The sequence below is a fragment of the Colletes latitarsis genome, chromosome 6 (genome assembly GCF_051014445.1).
Source record: "Colletes latitarsis isolate SP2378_abdomen chromosome 6, iyColLati1, whole genome shotgun sequence".
Taxonomy (NCBI): Eukaryota; Metazoa; Arthropoda; class Insecta; order Hymenoptera; family Colletidae; genus Colletes; species Colletes latitarsis.
In genome coordinates this window covers 19,415,146-19,436,409 of record NC_135139.1, presented here as the reverse complement: position 1 = coordinate 19,436,409, position 21,264 = coordinate 19,415,146, and the positions used below count along the sequence as shown (strand labels likewise).

Here is a 21,264-nt window from a genome sequence, read left to right as displayed (position 1 = left end):
CGGGAAATCGGGGAGTTTGTTGCTTTAAATTAAAATAATCTGTTTTCGCTCGGCTGCTCCTCGTATCGTGACGAACCCCCGTGGTGCTGAAGTCGGTAATCGCATTACCTCACTTTTGAACACTTCCCTCTTCAACCCCTGTTTCCGCGCCGTCACACCCCCTCGACGACCGCGTAAAAGCCTGGCTTGTGTGCGTCGCGATCGGACCGTTCCAAGATAATAAATTCGATAAAATTGTGGGAAAACGCGCACTCTTTCCACCGAATTTCGATGTTTCGACGCGGCGAACGATTATTAATAACACTCGATGGACTGGGTTAAATTTATTTCAACGAAAAGAATTCTTTTTTGCGAGTAGAGACACAAAATAAAGTCGCACCTCCCTATGACGGGGATTTTCTAAACTGAATCGCGTATATTTTTACACGAATCGATCCCTTTCATTATTTTCTACGTGAAAGTGTTGCAGCAGGACTATCGGGAACGCAATACTTTACGAGATTTTTCCCGTTTTACGTTCGGATATTACTTCAACCCAGCAGGCGTTCAAACGGTCCGCCATGAACGTTTAAACATTTTATAACTCGCTTCCTTACATTTTTCATTACATTCTTAATCCCGCGAAAATACCCTTGTTCTTCACTAACGCCGTGGATGGCGGTCTTTTAAGCTCCAGTTAAAGTTTTCAATGCGTTTAAGTGTTTTAGAAAGTCTGTAAAAATTCAGGCATTATCTCTGACATCTCAGGAACGTATTACTATAACAATATTGGTCAGACAAGAGCTGAAGATTTTTTTAAATCGACCTTTAGAAACGTTAAGTTAATTTTCGTGTCATCGATCGAAACAAACAGGCTACGCGTACCAACTTTCGTACCGTAATTAAACTCATTACGATACATTTCATATCGATTTAATCTAACGCAGTTAATAGACAAACTCTGGGAACGTAGGAGCACTCAACGCTCAACAAAGTGTGCTTATAATCAAGATAAAAGGTTAACCATATAACACTATCTTGTTGAAAATTTATATATGTAACCAAACATTTATCAAGAATATTTCGTTGGTCGAAGTCAGGTCTGACAGGTTAAGTAGCCATCTTGAAATATAGAGACTTGTAAAATAGAATCCCTCCCTTCCAGATTTCCACCAACTCACGATCTATTATGTCCTATCTAAGCAATACTATTCAACAATAAATATACAATAAATTAACGTAACAGTAACAGTAACAGTAACAGTAGGTGAAGTTGACTTTCATATTTCTCAATTTACAGTAGACTATTGCCATTTTGACAGACGTGAACGCATTTGGAAACGACCTTACAATTCGTTCACTATTATTGGTTACCGTAACCATTTCACAATGACGTGAAAATGAAACGATATATTCGACGTTATATTGTTTCGTGGAAATTTTAATCGCGGGACAAATCCAGCGCCTTTCGAGTAACGGGTATATGCTTTATTTCCCCGCGTCGGATTTTTCCAATATTTCATTAGGACGGAAATGCGCGTTATCGGGAATGATTTGCCAACGTTGAAAGATATATTAATTTTCGGGTAGTACGTCGGAAAATCCGCGGAAAGATAACGCGAGAGGGATAATAATTCGCAGTGTTCCACCATTGTTCGACAGGACAGGAAACTGACTCTTGTTAAGCATCGTTGTCCACGCTCGTGGAACGCATATTTTTCACGATACGTTAAAAAGTAACGAACTGTGAAACAGCGGCGCGAGCCCGGGCATTGTGTTACAGAGCACGTTAATACGACTACGAGTACGTGAAAAATTCAAACAAGTCGGTATTGTTTCTGCGCCGTACACGAAATGTTCCAGCTTGCGCTTCGCCATTACATCGTGCTTTTGAAGGAAAATTTTTTTTTTCATGCTATCGGCGAACAATAGGGACCCCGCGTGAAAATCGGTCGATAAATCGCCGAACCGCGCGGTCGAAAGATAAATAATTGTAGATTTATTTTCAAAAAATATTTATTTACAGAACGAACGACACGGGGTTGTAGCGAAACAACCGCAACCTCGAATTCGATGTGAAAATTTCTCGCTAAAATTCCTATTTCAAACTAATTCATTAATTCGTAAAATATTGTCAAGATCGTTAATTTTTAGCAAAGTGAATTCACCGAGTGTTGCACGAGTTCCACCGGTTCCAAATTAACAAAATTCGACGAGTAAAAATTATTAGATCTCGAGATATTTTCAAGAAGATGCTCAAACGTTTTATGGCTGATTATACTGGAAAGTACAGCGATGAATACAGATAGTTTAAACGCAGTTATGAAATCAATAAAAAAACGTTATCGGAAATGTTTACGATCTAATGGAGAAGGGTTTGAGCATCCTCTTCGATAAAGATATTTCTTGAAACTATCTCGAAAACAAATAATTTATTCGCCATGATATCTTAATAATGTTTTACGTGAAGAAAGGATGCAACTCTCGATTGCACATGCACTGTTGAATTTGACAAAATCGAAGGTCCTACAGGTGCTCTTCGAGCGATTTACCTTTCTCTATTTCGTTCGTAAATGCATTAATAGCGGAGTTATGGCCTGAAACAGTTGCACGGACCACCCTGTATATTCCTGATCCGAAAACTAACGAAACCCTCGAGGCGACTGAGGCCCCGGTCGCGGATAAATAGTCTGGAGTGCACTGGCTGTCGAGTGGTCGATGTCCGGGTGAACTCGCCTCGAAGAAGGGGAGTCTGCAGGAAGTGCAACGGGGTCACCTGAACAAAAAAGGGAAATCGCGACGGCTCCACCGGCTTTACAACGCCGTGAGACGAGACAAGTAGCAGGTGGCTAATATCGGGAGTGGCGTGGAACGGGGGTAAAACGCGACGAGGAGGACGCCTACGTGTGTACACAGGCTTGGTTACGGACGGGTGAACGAGCTAGATAACGCACGTCTTCTCGCGTACCCGACAATACGGTCATGCGACTGGCTCTTTTAATTAAGTGGAGTCAGCTCGATTGCCTGCCATGCCCCCTCCCTTGTCATCGCCACCCCCTCGCCGGCTAGTGGCTGGTAAAAATTTACTCAGCGGGAATTATATTGGTTCGTCGGACAGGGTGACTCGAACGGCGCGCGGTTGGATTCGAGAAAACAGGGTGTCGGGGCTCTCGACGGCGTCTCCTTCGCTCCAAGTGCTTCGTAATAAACGCGGATACCGGAAGCGCCGTCGGTCCCGTTGCAATTATTGTCGGCTGGCTGGCAACTCGGAAAATTAAGAATTTCTTTTTTTCAGAGAAACCAGCGAATGTAAAATCACGAAACTCAGCAGGCGTATTTACATACGCGTGTAGCTATATGAATTTTGGGTAATATTGTAAGTATTTGAGAGGGTGGTTCTTTCGAAATCACGTTCGAGGATCTTTGTATTGAAGATTTTTCGAGTGAGATCATAGTTATGTTCGTTGGGTAGGTTATTTAATTATCGATGGTGAATATTTGCGAGGGATAAGAGACTACGGTGTATGGCTGTGAATTTTTGAGGGTGGCTTGAATGTAGGCTCCTCGAAGCCTACGCGAAAAGTTTTCCCCAACCGAAGAAGCCTGATTGTATTGTTCCGCGAGTGAAGAAGTACGTCGCGAACGTGTCGACTGTGAAATAGGGGTTTCGAAGAACCGATCTGGTGCTACGAAAGTCCATTGTATCGCGGGACGGAACAATTTTCATCGCCCGAATACGAGCAGCAAACCGTTTCGCGAACTAAGAATCGTTTCATACGTAAAAACAAATTTTTTACTGTAATATTTGAAATTAAACCAGTACGTCACATATGGGTGACATAATTTGTTCACTGAGAAGCTAAAAAAATTCTCAAGATTAAATATTAAAGAAAATAAATCGTGGATATGCTAGTTTTCAATTGTCTGGAGACACAGTTTCGTTTTCGTGGATAATTTGAGGGGTTTTGGTCTGACAATCGACGCGTTAAAATGTCCCACGCAGACATTCTCGGCGATAATTTCCAGCTTCCTCGAGAAACGAAACGTACACTCGACGCGTCTATGCAAATTGCAGAAATTTAATTACTGTTTATAGCTCGTTTTAATGCAGTCACGTCTCAGGCTGAGTATTGTTTCGCGTCTGTCTTGCGTGGGATTCGTTGGTGCAAACATGTTTGGAAAGCTAGCAACGATTGAGTTCCACCGTCTGGCTTCTATTATTTCCCATCGTTCAGCATCCTGTTAATTACTGTCTTCCGTACATTTCGCAAAACGGTCGAAGACTCAGGTTACCCGTTGGCGCGAACAAAGTTCAGCTTGTTATTAATACTCCTATAAATTAAGGACATTGACTTATTAAATCTGTATATTTATATACAAAGTCAAAAACTAATACATATAATAATTCTGTTTAAGATGGAAAACATCCTAATGATCATTATAATACCTTTGACACAAATATCAAAAACAAAGGCACGTTATTCGACCAAAAGCTTTATTTCTATAAAGATTGAAGCATGCTCGAAACTTTTCCAAGACAAGGTACACTAAAGAAAATTTCTTCGGGCTATTTAAAGAACATAAATTTATTTCATTCGTTTCTCAGAATTAAAAGAGCAGAGAACACCAAATCGAAAGGCCATTATTCGTGAAATTTGAACTTCGCTAAATTAAATTCAGTTTCATTTAATTTACTTTCCAATAAGCTAGATTGCACCGAATGAAAAGAAGATTACTCATGAAACTTGAAATCAGCTACATTAAATTTGGCTTCATTCGATCCCCTTTTTACATTCGAAACACTAGAAAGCATCAAATTAAAAAGTTATTATCAGCGAACCTTTCAATTCGCCGAATTAAATCCAATTTCATCCAATTTTCGTTCTACAGTTACAAGATTGGACAACAAATCAAAATTCGTTACTCTTCAACTCCGAGAGATTGAATATTCTTTGCATTTTCTTGGCGTACGAATCTCTCGAAACTACTTTTTGCGACCCCGACTGTCAAGAAATCCACGGAAATATTCGCCCGACTTTCTTCGAGTTTTGCGAAAATGCGCGACATGAAATTTTCTTTGATGAATTTTTTATTTCTGACAATCAAACCCTGAAGTTACGACCAGCAGACGACGCACCGACCGAAGGAACTGTGCCGTTTCGAAAAATGCTCAAAAATTAGAAAGTAAAGTCGACGATCGCTTCGCTGAATCTAAATTTATTAACTGACGCTAGAAAACAAATGTCCAAACGTGATGTCCTCGAATCTAATTTCGTTCAGGGGACTAGGGAATTCAGATTCATCGAATTGGATCTCCAGTTTCGTTCAATTTTCTTTCGGCGCTTAAAAGGCTGGATCGCGCCAAATCAGGAAGTTATTATTCGTGAAACATGAGATTCGTTAAATTAACGAGAATTCAATTTCGCGAATGAACTTGAGCTCGTTCAATTTCACAATAGCTCGCACCAAACTAGCCCCGCTTCCACTTTTCTTCGTCTTCGTGCTTCGTTAAATACCAATTTCCCAAGAAACGCGTTTTCCATGTATTTACATATTCTTGCGTCGTTCTCCCTCGCGTCTCGTTTCTTGCGTTCAATAGACGACAGGGGGGGGGGGGGCGTAAAATTTGTATTTCCGCTTTCTTCTATTCTCCGTTCCCCCTGTATTTTCCCATCGTTCTTCCGGCAGGGGTATTTCAACATTGTTCCCCGGCGCTAACAGCGGTAATTAATTTTTCCTCGGGACAAAGTGGATCCATCTTGAGGCACGCGTCCTCATTACGAACGGCCCGTGCACAGAAGGGATGGCCTTTTCGGCGGCGTGGCCAACGAAACAGAGAACCGTGGACCACCGTGGATGACAACAAATATAAAACTTTAATAATTCCTGCCGCAGCCGGAGCGGAATTTACGAGCAAGATGGGCATTCCTCTTTAAAACGAAGTGCCAGGTACGGTTTCCTTCGCTTTGAACAATTTCTCCTACGAGTACGTTCCGCGCGGATACGGGCGTCGACGGAAATACTGGATGGTCTACCGGAAACAGCCAACCTTAATATCGTCTGTTGGCTTCATGTTGCGCGGGGGGAAAAATGTAATAAAGAATGGACGGCTTCAAGAGGCCAATATGACACAGCGGTAAGATTTTTAAGGTCACTTTGTTTCAGAGTAAAGCGCGTGTTTCGTTCCCTACCTACGAAGGAAAAGGATTTAATGATGTGAGCTCGACCGTACCTCGATTCCACATTACTTATGTCGGGCAATGAAAAATTTTTCAAAACTCTCGCTTATAAACTCGAATCAAAATCGTCCGTACGATTCTCGTTATATTAAATATTAAGCAAATTAATTACACCGGAATTGAACGAATTCGATGGAAGTGAATTCGAAATTCGACTATTCCGTGATCGAAAATGGCGCTCGTTCGTCCCGCGGCTATTTATCGAGGATTCCTTTTCCGTCCCCCGTCACGACCATCGACGAGCAATCCCGGTTGCCCCTTTACCAGCTTCGAGGAAAATATTTGACCAGTTTTCCTCTCTCTCTCTCTCTCTCTCGCTCTACTTCCTATGGAAGTCCAGGCTGACGCGCCTAACACGACTAAGACGTTTACCATGATTGCTCAAAAGCCTTTTCGTTCGAACTGCTTGGAAACGGACGGGGAATAGGTGGCCTAGAGGTTCGGGTTCGGTTTATTAGGGGCAAAATGAATCTCGATGGGAGTCGAGGCCGCGTCGCGCCAACGAGAAAAATCGTTATCGTGGAAGGGGATGGGAGGGGGGACAAGATCGTCGTCATTTACCAAATTGGCGGCGTCGAGTTAAACCCGCCGGTAACGAGGTGGCATTCAATGCTTCGTTCTCCGACCGCCGACGGTCTCCTTGTTACGGATTGGACGAAACACCGGTGGATTCTCGCGTTACTAACAATTTCCTCGAGAACGACGGGCTGAGTAGGGGGCCATCGACGACATGCAACTTTACGACCAAGTCGCGACGAGTCGAGTGAAATAAATACGACCGTGGACTTAAAACGAGACCCCCCGTAATGTCACCGAACGAACGTAATTCGAAAGTTTTAAACGATGAATTCAACATGGCTGATGGAATTTGTGGAAAATCCTACTATCCGTTGTTCGCTCTCGTTTTATTTAGGATGCTAAATCAATCGTACAATTGATGGGAATTGCTGAAACTTTTTTGGGCACGTAGAGTAAAAGTGAATAAAAAAGAAAACATAGAAGACAGCATAAATAATAACAGTTGGTATAGTCATCGGATAGAGGATGAAATGCCCTTTAAAATGAGCGTTTGTGAGAGTCGATAGCGTTATTAGTTTCGGAGATATAGCGATTTTAGTTTCAAGTCGATGCGATGGCTAGTTCCGGAGATATAAGGGTCCGAAGCGTTTGTTTACTTTCTTACTACGGCCTTGTCAAGGTCGTTGACCGCACGTGCTCGTTGAAACTAGGTCACTCGGCCACTCGGTCACGAGTCACGTACGAGAAAGAGAGGTCCGGCGCGACGCGTCAGACGGAGACGGAGATAGTCGAATTAAGAAAAATTACCCCTTTACATAAATTACGATATCTCGAAAACGAAAAGTCGAATCGACAAAAACCAAAAGCCATTTTAAAAGGGAGGCTTTGCCGCTTCTAACAGTGGCTTAATTATCCAGAAAGCATTAGTAGTTTCGGAACTGCACGCGTTCAAAGTTTTAGTACTTTTAATACACGTGAATAGGTTTCTGTAAGTCGGAGAGTGGAATTTTAAAAATTACGTCTTCATTTAAATTACGATATCTCAGAAACGTAAGGTCGAATCGACATAAAACGAACACCATTTTAAAGAGGAGGTCTTGCCGCGTCTAATAGTGGCTCAATTATGCAGAAAACGCTATTTGAAAATGTCATTTGACTGGTCGTAATAACTTTAATATTAAATCGCGTGAGCTACGCTTGTCTAGAGTCGATTAAAACGAAAGACCTGGATTAACCCGGAGGTCATGATTCTAAAAATTCTTTAATGGGTCGCTGTTTGTTTCTGAGATAGCGTTATCTGTGTCACGGCTAAGCTTTGCAAGACAATTAGACGAATTTACGAACAATGTTTAATTGTATTAAAATAGATACGATTATATGTGATTCTTGACAACCAGTTGTGAGATATATCAAGCAAATGGTAATTTAATTCTATTCTAAACTGTCAATATTGCCTCCACTGAAAGTTTAAATATAGATTACGTATTAAAGATCAACTGCCTTACCTTCAGATCGCCATGTTGATCGTAGAACGTAGAGGGGGTGAGGGCAGCCTTGAGCCTTCGATTTCTGTAGAAAATAAACATGATGGCGGCTAGTAGCATCACGATTACTGTCGTCAGAATCCCGATGACCAGGCCGACGAATTGCTTGGACTCTGGCTCTTTGCTTTTCTCTGGAACTGACATATGTACGCGCACCTGAGTATTTTAATATTCCTAGATCTAGAACAAGTTACTAGTAAATGGATTTGATAGTAGTCGAGACCTTGGAGATCCTTCTGTACTCAATTATTAACATAGCGTGCTATCGTGTGCACAATAAACTTGAAAAGACACTTCGTTAATATTTATTTCCCATGTAAGTCCTACGAATATTTAGATTTTTCTTAGATCTACAGCATATCCCAGCAATTATAGTACAATTGTAAAGAGGATTCTACGAGAAAATATAAGTCGATTTGAAAATTGATTGTACACCGGTACAAGTAGAAAAAGTGAACAATGATCAGACGTACCATACAGACATCCCATAAATATTCAAATTCAATTACCTCGAAAGCATTCTCGAAAATATTTTATTTCACATTTTCGACTTTTTTCGCCCAAAATCGTCCCCTTCCCGATTTCATCATGGTCACTAGGATATCCTGTACGCAGAAACGTTAAAGGACGACAATTGCAATTCTTTATCGAATATTTTCAGAACCTTGGTCGTCTTCGATATCATCTGTCATTTATTTCTATCGGTACGCGAACGCGTTGGATTCGACTGCGCGACGATTAGTTAAATGTCGTTCTGGCGGTTCGATTTCGACATGCTTTCGAGGTCCGTGAACGTTTGTACGTGCTCCGAAGAGACATGCACGTGTACGTGTCTCTGGTGTCTGCATGCCGGCCACCAGATACACTAATGTACATGACCTATCACGGTGGATATTATCGCGAAGGCAGCCTCGCATAATGCACGATGGCTCGATAATGAAGATTACGTTCATCATGCTCGTCGTAATTGGATCACGGTCGATCAGCACTTTATCGATTCGTTGCTTTCACTGGAAGATCGTACGACCCGTTATCCGTCATTTCATTGTCTCTCGACAACGGAGCGACGCACGGAACGACGAGTAATAAAGAGCTGCTTGTGGATATTCCACGCCAAATCGATCACTTTCGGCGATCGATGTCGGGGATTTTCGTGAAAATGAAATATGACGTACCTTGTGTTAAATTAGGAGCGATTTTAGCCATTATTTCTCCAACACATAGAGAATAATATTCTTCAAGCGAGCCATACTTATTTAATAAATTACAAATTACCGAGTTTAACAATTTTTTTCGTAATAGTAAGGATTGCATCATGAAATAAAATAATCCAGTTTGAATATTGTAGAAAAGAAAGGAAGAGAGTAGTTGTAATCATTAGTAAATATGGACGATTAATACAATTAAATTCACCGTGCAACGTGCGATGGGATACCAAACATAATAAGACACACTGTATTAGATTACCAGCAGGAACATATAATTTGAATAGTTCGAGAATATCTGAGCTTGTACTGCAACCGCACAGCGCCATGTGTACAAACAAGATATCGAACATCTCCCGCCGTTTCTCAAGAGTCATTAAACCTACACGAAACAGCATGAATTCGTAATTATGCATTTTCTGCATCCGTGAACGTATTTGGGTCATTACGTTCCATTTCACCTTATCATTCCGGAAACGAGTAATTTTTTTAGACGTGATAACAATTTATGCAGCATTACGCAAGGAAGAATAGAATTTTATACCCTGACGTCCTTTACGATACTTCGATTAAACTTTTTAAATATATGTTCTTTTCCCTCCTTATTTATTCACGCTTCACGTTGTCCAAAAACGAGAAAGATCCTCTTGCGAATTTCACAAAATTACCGCTATCTACGCCCGGGAGAAATTCGATGGAAATGCGTTACGATTTGTTGAAACTCGTCGAGAGGGATGCAGAAGGATTTATGAAGCAAAGTGGCAGAAAAGTTTCCTCCGCGAGAGGCAAGAATCGGACCGCGTCCCGCGTATTTGTAACGTAGCCCCTGGAAGTTCTCGAAGAGTCGACTAAACTCGATTCCTCTTTCAAAAAATCCAACGTAATTCGATCTATTTACTTTAAGGAAAATAAAACGGGCCGCCGTGGCCGGGGTCATAACGATCGATTAAGCTTAATATCGTCTGAAGTGCCTCAAAGGGAAAAAGTACTGGATAACAATTGGACAGTTTACCGGGCAAAACGACCACGCGGAAACGTCGTCCAGTACTTTGGGTTCTACTTCCTTTAACACTTTGGTTCAAAGCGAAGTGCTCTCCGGAGGACAAGACCGGAGAGGAAAGAAATTAATTAGATTTTGCTCTCTCAGCGACGAGAATAAAACAAAAGGAAGGCACGGTTACATTATCGGTTTATAGACTCCGCGATGAGTCGATAGACTCCAATCGTCCTTCGACTCCCCTTCGTTTCTTTGACCGAGGACCGAGAATTTTCGAGAACACCCCGGAGACATTACGGCGCATTAAAAGGATCGTTCGAAGCATAAACACATTTCCACAAGACGTACTGTAATTTTTACATATCGCTTTGAATAGCTTTTCTGATATTTAATTTGTATCAAATTTACAAGAAATCAAAGATATCGGACTTCTAATTAGTAATTTTTAAAAAGTGACGAGAAACTGTCAACGAAAGGACTAATTGTTCCCTTCAATGGATTAGAAAGGGTTTGCAAAAAAAAAAACCATGAAAATCGATCGACCACAGTTTTCCCGGCATTTTCGAAAAACGTACAATGACCGAGGAAATTCGATATTAATCGTCGCGACGCGTTCCGTTTAAAAACTGCCTGCAACAAAGGTGGCCGGGAATCAAATTTTTTTTTTTTTTTTTTTCAAAATCTCGTTACACGCACTCTTGCGTCCCCATAGTGCTCGATTGACGTTGCAAAAAGTGAACAGAGCAACATGGAAGAAAGGTGGAAAAAAGGCTGTTCGTGATCAGCATTCAATTTTCGCGCAACTGGGAAGCGCAAAAAGGCGAGGTCGCGGGGGAAGGTGGGGAGAGAGGGGAATAAAGAAGAGTGGAAATCGTGCGGAAAATTGCGAAGGGAACCCTTCGACGCAACAATACCAGAAACTAGGCGAGGAGACTTACGGGCATTATCGTTGTTTTCCTCCTTATTAAAAGTGGCCTTTACTTCGTCTCTCTGCAGTGGACCCTCGTTATTCTGATAGGGACTGCCAGTCGCCGATACAATGGCACTCTTGTTCCTCGGCTCCTCGTCGTCGGTGTTGTTCCATTCGGAGATTACTGCGCATCAGGGATGAAGACTAATGAAATTTACGTCCATCGAAGAAATTGAAAATCCCCTGAATGCACGATCTTTCATTAACCGAACGCTAAATTAATAGTTATCATTTGGTTCCGTACAGATACCTTGCAAAACATTTGATATGTTACTTATAAATCACTATTGCCTGGTTTTTGTAAGCGAAACTCAACTTCGTGTTGTGAAATATTCGATTATTTCATTGAGGAGGAATTCTCTTTTTTTTTTAATATTATTTCACATTGTATCAAGGAGCTACCTATATAACAAATATTTATTTCAATTTTAATTAGCGTAGAGTCGTTATAAACTCGAGGAATTAAAAACTGTTGCTTGGTTTTTGCAAGCAAACCTTCATGTTTTGAAATATTTGATTATTTCATTGAGGAGGAATTCTCTTTTCTTTTGAATATTATTTCCCATTGTATCAAAGAGCCACCTATATAACAAATATGTACTTCAATTTTAATTATTGTAGAGTTGTTATAAACTCGAGGAATTAAAAACTGTTGCTTGGTTTTTGTAAGCAAACCTTCATGTTTTGAAATATTTGATTATTTCATTGAGGAGGAATTCTCTTTTCTTTTGAATATTATTTCCCATTGTATCAAAGAGCCACCTATATAACAAATATGTACTTCAATTTTAATTATTGTAGAGTTGTTATAAACTCGAGGAATTAAAAACTTTTGCTTGGTTTTTGTATGCAAACCTTCATGTTTTGAAATATTTGATTATTTCATTGAGGAGGAATTCTCTTTTTTTTTTAATATTATTTCACATTGTACCAAGGAGCTACCTATATAACAAATATTTATTTCAATTTTAATTAGCGTAGAGTCGTTATAAATTCGAGGAAGTCAAGAACCATTTGAGTTAATATACAGTAACGAATTCTGTTCGATCGAAAGAACTTTTAAAATAATAAAACTTGTTTGCTTTGCGAAACACGTCTGGACAATATATTCTATTAAATTACGAATCCTTATTTTTCCCGATTATAACGTTCGAAAATCGAGAAAAGATTCTGCGGCGGTTAATAGCGCCAATTACTTCGTTCTGGCGGTCCAATTGTAAGCAATACCTTACGGAATTAACGGTTTCCAATAGAGTAAACGTTATTTAAACGGAAACTGGAAGGAGGGGGAGAAAAGAAAAACCGAGAGTGTTCCGGCTTCGACGAACCGGCAAAGCGAAGGAGTATTTCGCTCGGTTAATTAGAAGTAAATCAGGTCACGGAAGTTTAAGGATCACCACAATGTTAATAAAACTCAAAGTCGAAGTTTCGCCCCGGTCAAACACGACGCGGTGCCAAACGCGTTCGCGGGGGGTAGCAATTTCGCAATGCAAAATACTCGTATTTCAAACTTTCGCCACCGTCGCGATGAATTGCCCGCTCGGACCCCGGGTACATCGAAGTGAACATTTAATTTACGGTCAGTCCAAGCGGAGCGTCGAGGCTCGAAAGGAGCGAGCAAGCGCCGGCTCGAGAATTGTTAATTGCGCCACGGTTGCCTGTTAAGGGTGGACATTAATTACGCGCCGCGAAATTGCTGTCGACGATTTTCTTCGCGCGGTCGGCGACCACGTCCCTGGGTGGGCGACCGATATATTTTCCTATCGATGACGCCCGCTCGGCGATCGCAGCGTGAATTGCGAGGAACGAGCGTCGAGGAGGCGGTTGTAGCTGGTTTCCCCGATGGAACTTAACCCTTTGGGGACGCTGAACCCGCGTACGCGTTCGATGAACTTCCCATCTGCCTTTGGATAACATTTATGGGTCGTATTTGCGATCGTTAGCCTTTTCATTCAACTTATCTTACTGTGACTAAATATATTTCAGAAAGTGCCACTTGTCAACTTCTCGCGTACGTGCAATAGAATAGTTCGTATTTATTCCAAAAAATATTTCTGTCGCTTTTTTGTGGGAGAACTGGGGTAGTACAAGCAAATTTCAGTTTAATACATTGCCTGATTTTCTGGATATTAAACAGAAAGCGAAGGAGTGACGAATATATGGCCGTTTTTCGAAGCACAGGGAAATTTCCCAGTTCGTAGTTGGAGACCATCATCGAATGATTAACGACGGTTTCGGTCTCTTGGACGGTGCAACGAACCGGCGCCGAACTTTTCGAGGGCGTCCCGGTTCGAGTGACCGCGAAGTAAGTTTCGTTTCGGCTCGTTTGACGGAGAAAACAGGAAACGTGTCCGTCGCGGAAGCGGACGTCGATGATTTTGCAACGCGTCATCCATATCGTTACGCGTGCTTTAACCAGCGAATCGAACCGAGGGATAAGTAATTACCTTGTCGAATCTCCGGTCGTCCGTTATAATCAGTTTGCTATTACTCCCCGATAATGAGTGAGCCCTTCTACGGAACAGTTGGAATCTTCGGGCAATCTGCAGATCATGTTACTCGGAGCAAGGAGGTTTCCAGTTCAAAGGTCCATTTCGCGCAAAGTTCGACTGCCATCGTATCTAGTGACTAACGGTTAGCATATAGGATGATCGTCTCTTCGCTGAATAGATTACTGTCCAGATTTCCTTAGAGACGAACATTAGCTATCCTTTGGGTCGAAGACAGTAATAAGAAAAGTTTGCTCGAGTATATTTAAAGAGTTGATTTAATTTTCTTGCGAATCGAATACCGAGGAATCATCGCGTCGTATTCTGTTGCCGAAGGAAAAAAGGAAACGAGGAAAAGAACCGGGGGAGCAGAGAATTAAATAGAAATCTGCTGGAACGATTCGCGCCACGTTTGCGAAAAAACGAACGGGAATTATGTGGAGTACGGACGCCGTGGAATTCCGGGGCCACTTCGGGGCTAAGCAATCGAAGTTATCTTTCGCGGAACGAGAAAACACCGGGGCGCCCTGAGAGAATGATTAACGATGGTTTCACTCTTTCGCGGAACTTTCGCGGCGTGTGCCTCCTTCGAAGTAAGTAAGTTTCGTTTCTGGTTCGCGACCACGTGTTCTCGTTCGTGCAACGTGACCTGGATACCTGCGCTCCGCGCAACATCCACGGAATACAGTAATGATTCTTTAAATGATCGCTCAGTGGTTGTCACGGCCATTTTTCGTCAAATTCGACGTCAGATATTTATACTCAGCGAGGGATAAACACGTTCACGTCTGGGGGTTCATTTTATCAATCAATACTGGGAAAATCGAAGATTCGAAGCACAGAAAGGATATTATACCACGGTTACCAAATAAAATAAAAATGTTCGTTTCAAGAATTGTTAAATAATACGAGTTCCAAACTTGTTGATGCCTCATATTCGACTCACAAGGGACCATCCCGAGGTGTAAATCTCCAATTTTATTAGACACATATTTTTTTGTAGCTGCTAATATTCACTTTAAGGGGTTGAAATCAGCCCTCAAAGTTGGGGGTGCAAAACATACTTTGTTGAATATCTCGGAAACTATTAGAGATAGGGGTGTGCTTCAAATGGATGAAATTTATGTTTTTAAACGGCGAATTTGGTGGTCTAAAGAGATTTGCAAAACTGTTACTTGTTTAAACAATATGTTAAAAAATAGCACATTTGTTTATTTTTCTCGTTGCATATTAATGATTTTTTTTTTCTCCATTTGTACAGAGAAACTACACATTCATGTACAAAATACGGATAAATTGGAATTTTGATTTTTTCACAATAAAGAAAGATTTTATATTTGTAATTTTTTTCGGGATAGTCCCTTGTCAGTATTTCTACGTATGGTAGAAAGCGGTTATTACTTTTTCCTGTCGTAGCTACAGTTACAATTATTCGCGTCGCGAGAATTCGCCATTTAACGGGCGTCGATAAGAATTCCGTCGCGTTCAGAGAATTCATTGTCCCATCGTCGCAGAAACGTCTCCCGTTCTGACGTATCATCGTTCGCGCAGAGGTGCCTGATTATCCCCCATCTTCTCCAATAATTCTATCGTTCCCGCGGCGGAACGACGGGACCGTGTCACCTAAAATTGGAAATCGACTCGGCCGGGATATCGAGGAAGAGGGACTTCGAAACTCATCCGTTTCTTGATCCCGAGTTCGCGGTAAACTCTTCGGGCCCGAACAAGTTGCCCGTGGCAGCCACCAAAGCCGTGAGAAGTTATTTCGTTCCCGATATCTCGCTACCGCGAATCCTCTTCTCCTTTCCTCGCGTTCGTTCCCCCATGTTTTATCGCCTCTTTTAATTCAAAATGCGCCAAATAGGCCACTCGAATATTCCAAACACGTTGTATAACGTAATGGTCCATAGTTCCGTGATTCGTTTCTTTATTTAGACATAGAATCGACACGCGATAATAAACGCGTTATAAATGGTAGTCAGACGCAGTCTTCATACGGCGTATACAGAATAGGGGACACCAAGCGTGTAAAAGGTAATTCTACGTAGAAAAATAAATAAAAAAAATGCAGAATTAAATTTGTCCTTACAATGCTTCGTTCTCGAGATAATTGAATTTGAAAATTGTACGGAGCACGCTTGCGATCGAATACGATTTAGTTGGTCTGTTCGTTACTCGCCGTTTCTACTTGCTCCGATGCCCAATTCGTACCGAACGCGTGCTCGATGAAATCTCAAAATCGACTTCCCTCGTAAACGAAGCGTTATAAGAACAAACTGTGTTAGCATTAAACAATTTCTATAAATGTAACAATAAAAATGTAAATAGAAAATAATTTAAAATCGTAGGTGATCGGTACGGGTTTATAAATTGCGTACAATTTGTCGAGTTTAGGGACTCTGTGCGGTGTATAAAATCGACGCAGCGTGCGAGAGGGATTTTTATCGAGGGCCGTGTTTCGTTTACCTGATTCGAAGATTACTTCGCTGAGCATGATCCAGCGTGCCGCGAAATACAGCTGCAGTTTCAGAAAGCGACCGGCACGTGAGTGAAGCTTTATGGTAACATCACGTGCCTGCTCTAACACCAGATCCGGTATGTAAGAGAACTGGATTGGCTCCCCGTTGAACTGGTTTCCACCGGCGCCAAGATAAACCTTCGCGTAAGAAAAGACCTGCGGAGGAATCGCGTGTATGTATACACTGTACACGGACCGGGATGAAGCGATTGGTGGACGGGTAAACAGGGAGGAAATCGTTGAACGTGATGGAAACGCTTCTTCTTCTTCTTCTTCTTCTCTATCTACGGCTAGCGTATATCGTGGTTCGCGTGTATACGCGAAATAGGGTAATAACTATCGGCCTCTCCAAGCAATTTCGTTTCCGTTGGATGCGTAAAAACATCCAGATCGAATTAAAAATTTAGTCCGTCGTCGATTCGACGACACTTGCCCCCACAGATCGAATTCGCCAAATTTTACATCTCGCGATTATACAGAATGCTTGTAATTGAATGATCAATTTTTAAATGAGAATTTGGAACCTCGAAATAGCAAACGTTTTTCTCTAAAAAAATATAGAAAATCAATAGCAATGTTGTTTGTAGAAATTCACCTCTTGTCTTCAAACAAATTGACGCCACTTTCGTAACGAACGGCTTATTTATTCATAGCGTTAGTAGGTAAAAGTCAAACGATCAAATCGTGCTGGTATTTCTGGAAGACCCATGAATATTTGACGAAATTGAACAATACAATTGCCACGGTAACAGAATTGTTACCCAATTAACACAATTTGGAAACCATTTCTTATTTAGCTGCTCATTATACCCAGTCGTAACAAATTCACGATGTTACCAAGCTACAAAAATTGAAGGTAAATATATTCTGAGGAAATAGGAAAATTGATAAATAGATTTCCAGCTAAAATGCAGATTTTGTTGATCTTTAACCTATTTCTAAAATCTTCGATTATTTTTCCTTTTTAATTCCCTACGTTTATATTCGATAATAAAAATTCAGTGTACCTGCACGTCCTTGGTGAAGTAATTGTTTGTGTGCAAGTGTATGGCAGTGAAGTTCCGAGAGCAGTCGAATTCGAATGTTATTTCAACCGGTCGTCCAAGCATGCTGGGCGTGTCGTTCCTCCAACCGACCCATTCGTATCCTGAAACAAACGGAAAACAGCAATTCGAAAAACTTCGTTCAAAGCACGGCACGAAGTAAAAATATTGCACGTATCCCAGTTGTCTCGTTTCACTCATATTTTATTGCAATCGAAATTCTATCGCGTTTCTCGTGGTTCTCGACTTGATAAAAATCATACCTTCGACCAACGCGAGTTCCGGTTCGCGGTATTCGCGCAGCCCCGTGACTGTTCTTTTTTTTTTTCATTCCACGCGAATAGTTGTTTGCTTTTCAATCGCAGCGAATATTTTCGTTCGCAGTCGACGGGACTGGAAATTGTCAGGTTACGTCGTCGGATCCGATTACTCCATCGACAACTGGAGTCGATAAACGGGGGGATAATAAAATCTGTAACATAAATAATCCCGCGATTTGCGAGCGACGTCGAGATTTGTTTACGCGTGTCGCGAACCGGTCGGTGGGCGTTCGCATCAAACGAACAAATTGTTTCAACGCGAACGCATTTGTTGCAAATTGCGCGAGGCTCTTTCGACCGGGAAGGGGGAGGGGTTCCGGCCCAACCTATTTCCCCCCCGAACGACAGCTGTTCTTTGAATGTTGCCTTAATTAATTGCCAGCCGAATGCAAAATAGTAGGCGTTTCGCGCAATCTGCGGCTGCATTGAATCCGTGGCCTCCTCGAAAAAAGGACCAGTCGCCTCTGTTCCCGGTATTCGTCTTCTAGTTTCTCTCGAGGTACCATAAGTTACGAGATAAATCCAGGAACAAAACGAACGTAAAGTTTCGAATACTGAAATTCTGGTGCGAAATTAATAAATTTCAAATCGTTCTGGAAAAATTATTTCCAGTTGCAGGGATCGATTACAATCATTTTTGGTGAATAGACATACCCCTGAAATCCTACGCACTTTGGAGAAAGAAATTCAGAAAGGTGGGCAAATTCGGCGAAATTAAAAAATTTCAAATCGTTTTAAAAAAATTATTTTTAGTTGCAAGGATCGATTACAATCATTTTTGGTGAATACACTTACCCTTGAAATCCTACGCAGTTTCAAGGAAAAAATTCATTACCGAAAATTTCATGTCTGATCATACCATTGACATGTTTCACTGAAATTTAATGCGTATATTTAAAATGTCGTAACTTCTGAACGGATTGGAGGATTTTAATGTTTCAAAAGGCAAACAATGCGTATTTTGGTGAAAAATATTTATATAATGATTGAATTATTACTATTGAAAGATAATAAAACAAATCAGATGCAAGGACCTCATTTCGAACGTTTGTTGACAAGATGAGCAAATATTGTGTGTTAACATCGAATAGTACATACGTTTATACGAATTTTTTTATTGATTTCATATGTATATACTTATTAAATTTTGTTCCCACGAATTTGGCACTGCAAGGAGACAAAAGATGGAAGATTATTTAACGCCACGATTAAAACTATCTGCCTCGAGAACAAATGCTTTTCATACACCAAACAATAACAACCTCTCCCGATTTACTATACCTCCCGACATTCCTCTCCAGTTTCAGAATCCTCTATCGAACCAAAACCAGTGACTTATACTCGCTGGTATACCCATACCGTTCCTGCTAATTCCCCGAAATTGTCCTTGCAGCTAAATTCTGGCTCTTATCGATCCTCGCTGGAAGCACCGGTGAAATATTAATTACGCTTCGAATTAACATTCGGTAGCCCCGGTATCCACCGTCTCTGCAAAGTTACGTATACCATACTCGGTCCCACTCCCGCGCGCCTCGCTGGACGAGCACACCAAAGAGCAACGAAACACCGTATGGAAAATGGAAGAGTCCGGTGGCCAGGATCCGCAACGGCAGTTATTGCTCGAATCCCGCCATTAGATTCCGCCGGTTCGCTGCTCGGATCGAATACGGACAGCAATAATCCTAAAACCAGCTTTTTTCGAAACCAGTCCTCCGTTACTTTTCGCGGTACGTTTCGAATTTTCGCCTTTAAACCAGACGCTGGCTGCGGTTTCCCGGCCAAACTTTCGCCCGCGTGCGCGGAGGGTTGCCTAACATTCCCGGGACGAACGAAAGTTTCGTTTGCACGGTTTCAGGGGGCTCGTCATCATTTAAATGACTTTAAAGACGCGTGTGTGTGTGTTTTTTTTATAGCGAAACCACAGACATTTATTATGAAATTTAAATCATACTGTTGTCTGCATGCCTTAAATCAGGCAATCGAAACGAAAGTACGAAAAGGTGTGGATTTCCAAATTGGAAAAGTAGACCAGCAAACCTAGCAACAACGTCTTACTATCAATTTCGTAATATCAACAAACCACCTACTCTCTCTTTCAAAGTCTACCTTCGAAAATGTATTATGCAGACTTATAAATATTACAAACAATTTTTCACGAAAGAGTTAGATTTAAAGTACCTACAGTGTAGGCATTAATTCGTCCGCGAGTTGAACGAGGCAAGATGCACTCGAGACGCCAAGACACCGTGAATATTCGGTGCAAAACTGTTCTCCCTGGCCCTTTGTTTACATTTCAATTTTTACTTCCGCCTAATCCCAAGCTTCATAAGATCGCGAGAAGTTGATGCACGTAATCCGCCTCGCAGAGATCTGTTCTTTACGCTATAAATCCCGCGCGCTTTTATCTCCTCGACGAGAGAAGAAAGAGGCCGGAACGAAAAACGTCTCGACGTAGTCCTGACAGAGGCTGCCTTGGAGCTTATTAAAACTTACGAGAGTTTCGATCGTTCCGCTTCGATTCGGTATCCGCGGCCGTTCTGCTTTGGATTTCCCCAGCCACGGTCCCTTCCGTTTTCTCAACAATGTTCGGAGACTCGGGCATTATATCGCTCTGATCTATCCGTTTTCATATAAACCCCACCCTTTAATATCGTCCCTCGAGTAAATAGTTTCCCAGCTTCCTGTCGTCGCTCGGCCGCTATCTACCATCAATTCTGAACATTCAGAAGGGTCGTAAGATAACGGTACCATAGGTATATCGCGCCTTAGATTCGCCGCAGCCTGATGATTTTCTCACTTAAACCGTTCTGAAACTATACGACCGCGCGTATGGCGCTCGTAAAGAGGGTTGCGCGTCGATAGTCCCGCGTTATCACCTCTTCAAAACGATCTACCGGGGATTTCGACGATTTCGACGGGCCGATTCGAATCTGGATAAGCGACGGGAATAACTTTTCGCTAACGCTGACAGCTACTGTTGAGCGAAATTTGAATTTCATTCGTTCGGCCAACAAGGATTCCAAAAGAATCCTCGAAAACGACTGGCTTTTGCGTCGCCATTTTTCAAACTACGAATTTTCCACGCTACGATTTACCGATCGCTCGACCTTCGGGAAAACTGCAGATTTCAATTAGGATTCTTCGAGATTTGAAATTAAAAATTTATCTGGGATATCTATAGCGACGACCAGTTTTATAATCGTTCGTCTTGGATTCTTGTACGTATAATGGATTGCTGGAACCTCCCATCTTCTGGAGGGTGGATCGCCAAATATTCTGGAAACTGTCCCGCCTATGTAATTTTCCTGGTTGATTGGTTCTCTAAATCCTATCGCTTGGACGTCTATTCCCGAGAAGCATCTTGGGAGCAACTCCCATAGGCTTAATCCATTAAGTATTATTTTAAAGAGACTAATTGTATACGTCAACGGTAACGTAAAT

The 21,264-nt window shown here is 41.6% G+C and overlaps 1 protein-coding gene across 3 annotated transcripts in view; it reads right to left on the bottom strand.

The window, feature by feature from the left end:
- Ddr (discoidin domain-containing receptor 2) overlaps positions 1-21,264 on the bottom strand; it is a 246,387-nt gene that overhangs the window by 35,241 nt on the left and 189,882 nt on the right. For all 3 annotated transcript variants that reach the window (XM_076766209.1, XM_076766211.1, XM_076766210.1), the window contains 4 exons: positions 17,468-17,607; positions 16,409-16,616; positions 11,422-11,577; positions 8,243-8,418 (listed from right to left, as the gene is read on the bottom strand). In XM_076766209.1, the coding sequence (XP_076622324.1) occupies positions 8,243-8,418; positions 11,422-11,577; positions 16,409-16,616; positions 17,468-17,607 (680 nt within the window). The remainder of the gene's footprint in view (positions 1-8,242; positions 8,419-11,421; positions 11,578-16,408; positions 16,617-17,467; positions 17,608-21,264) is intronic.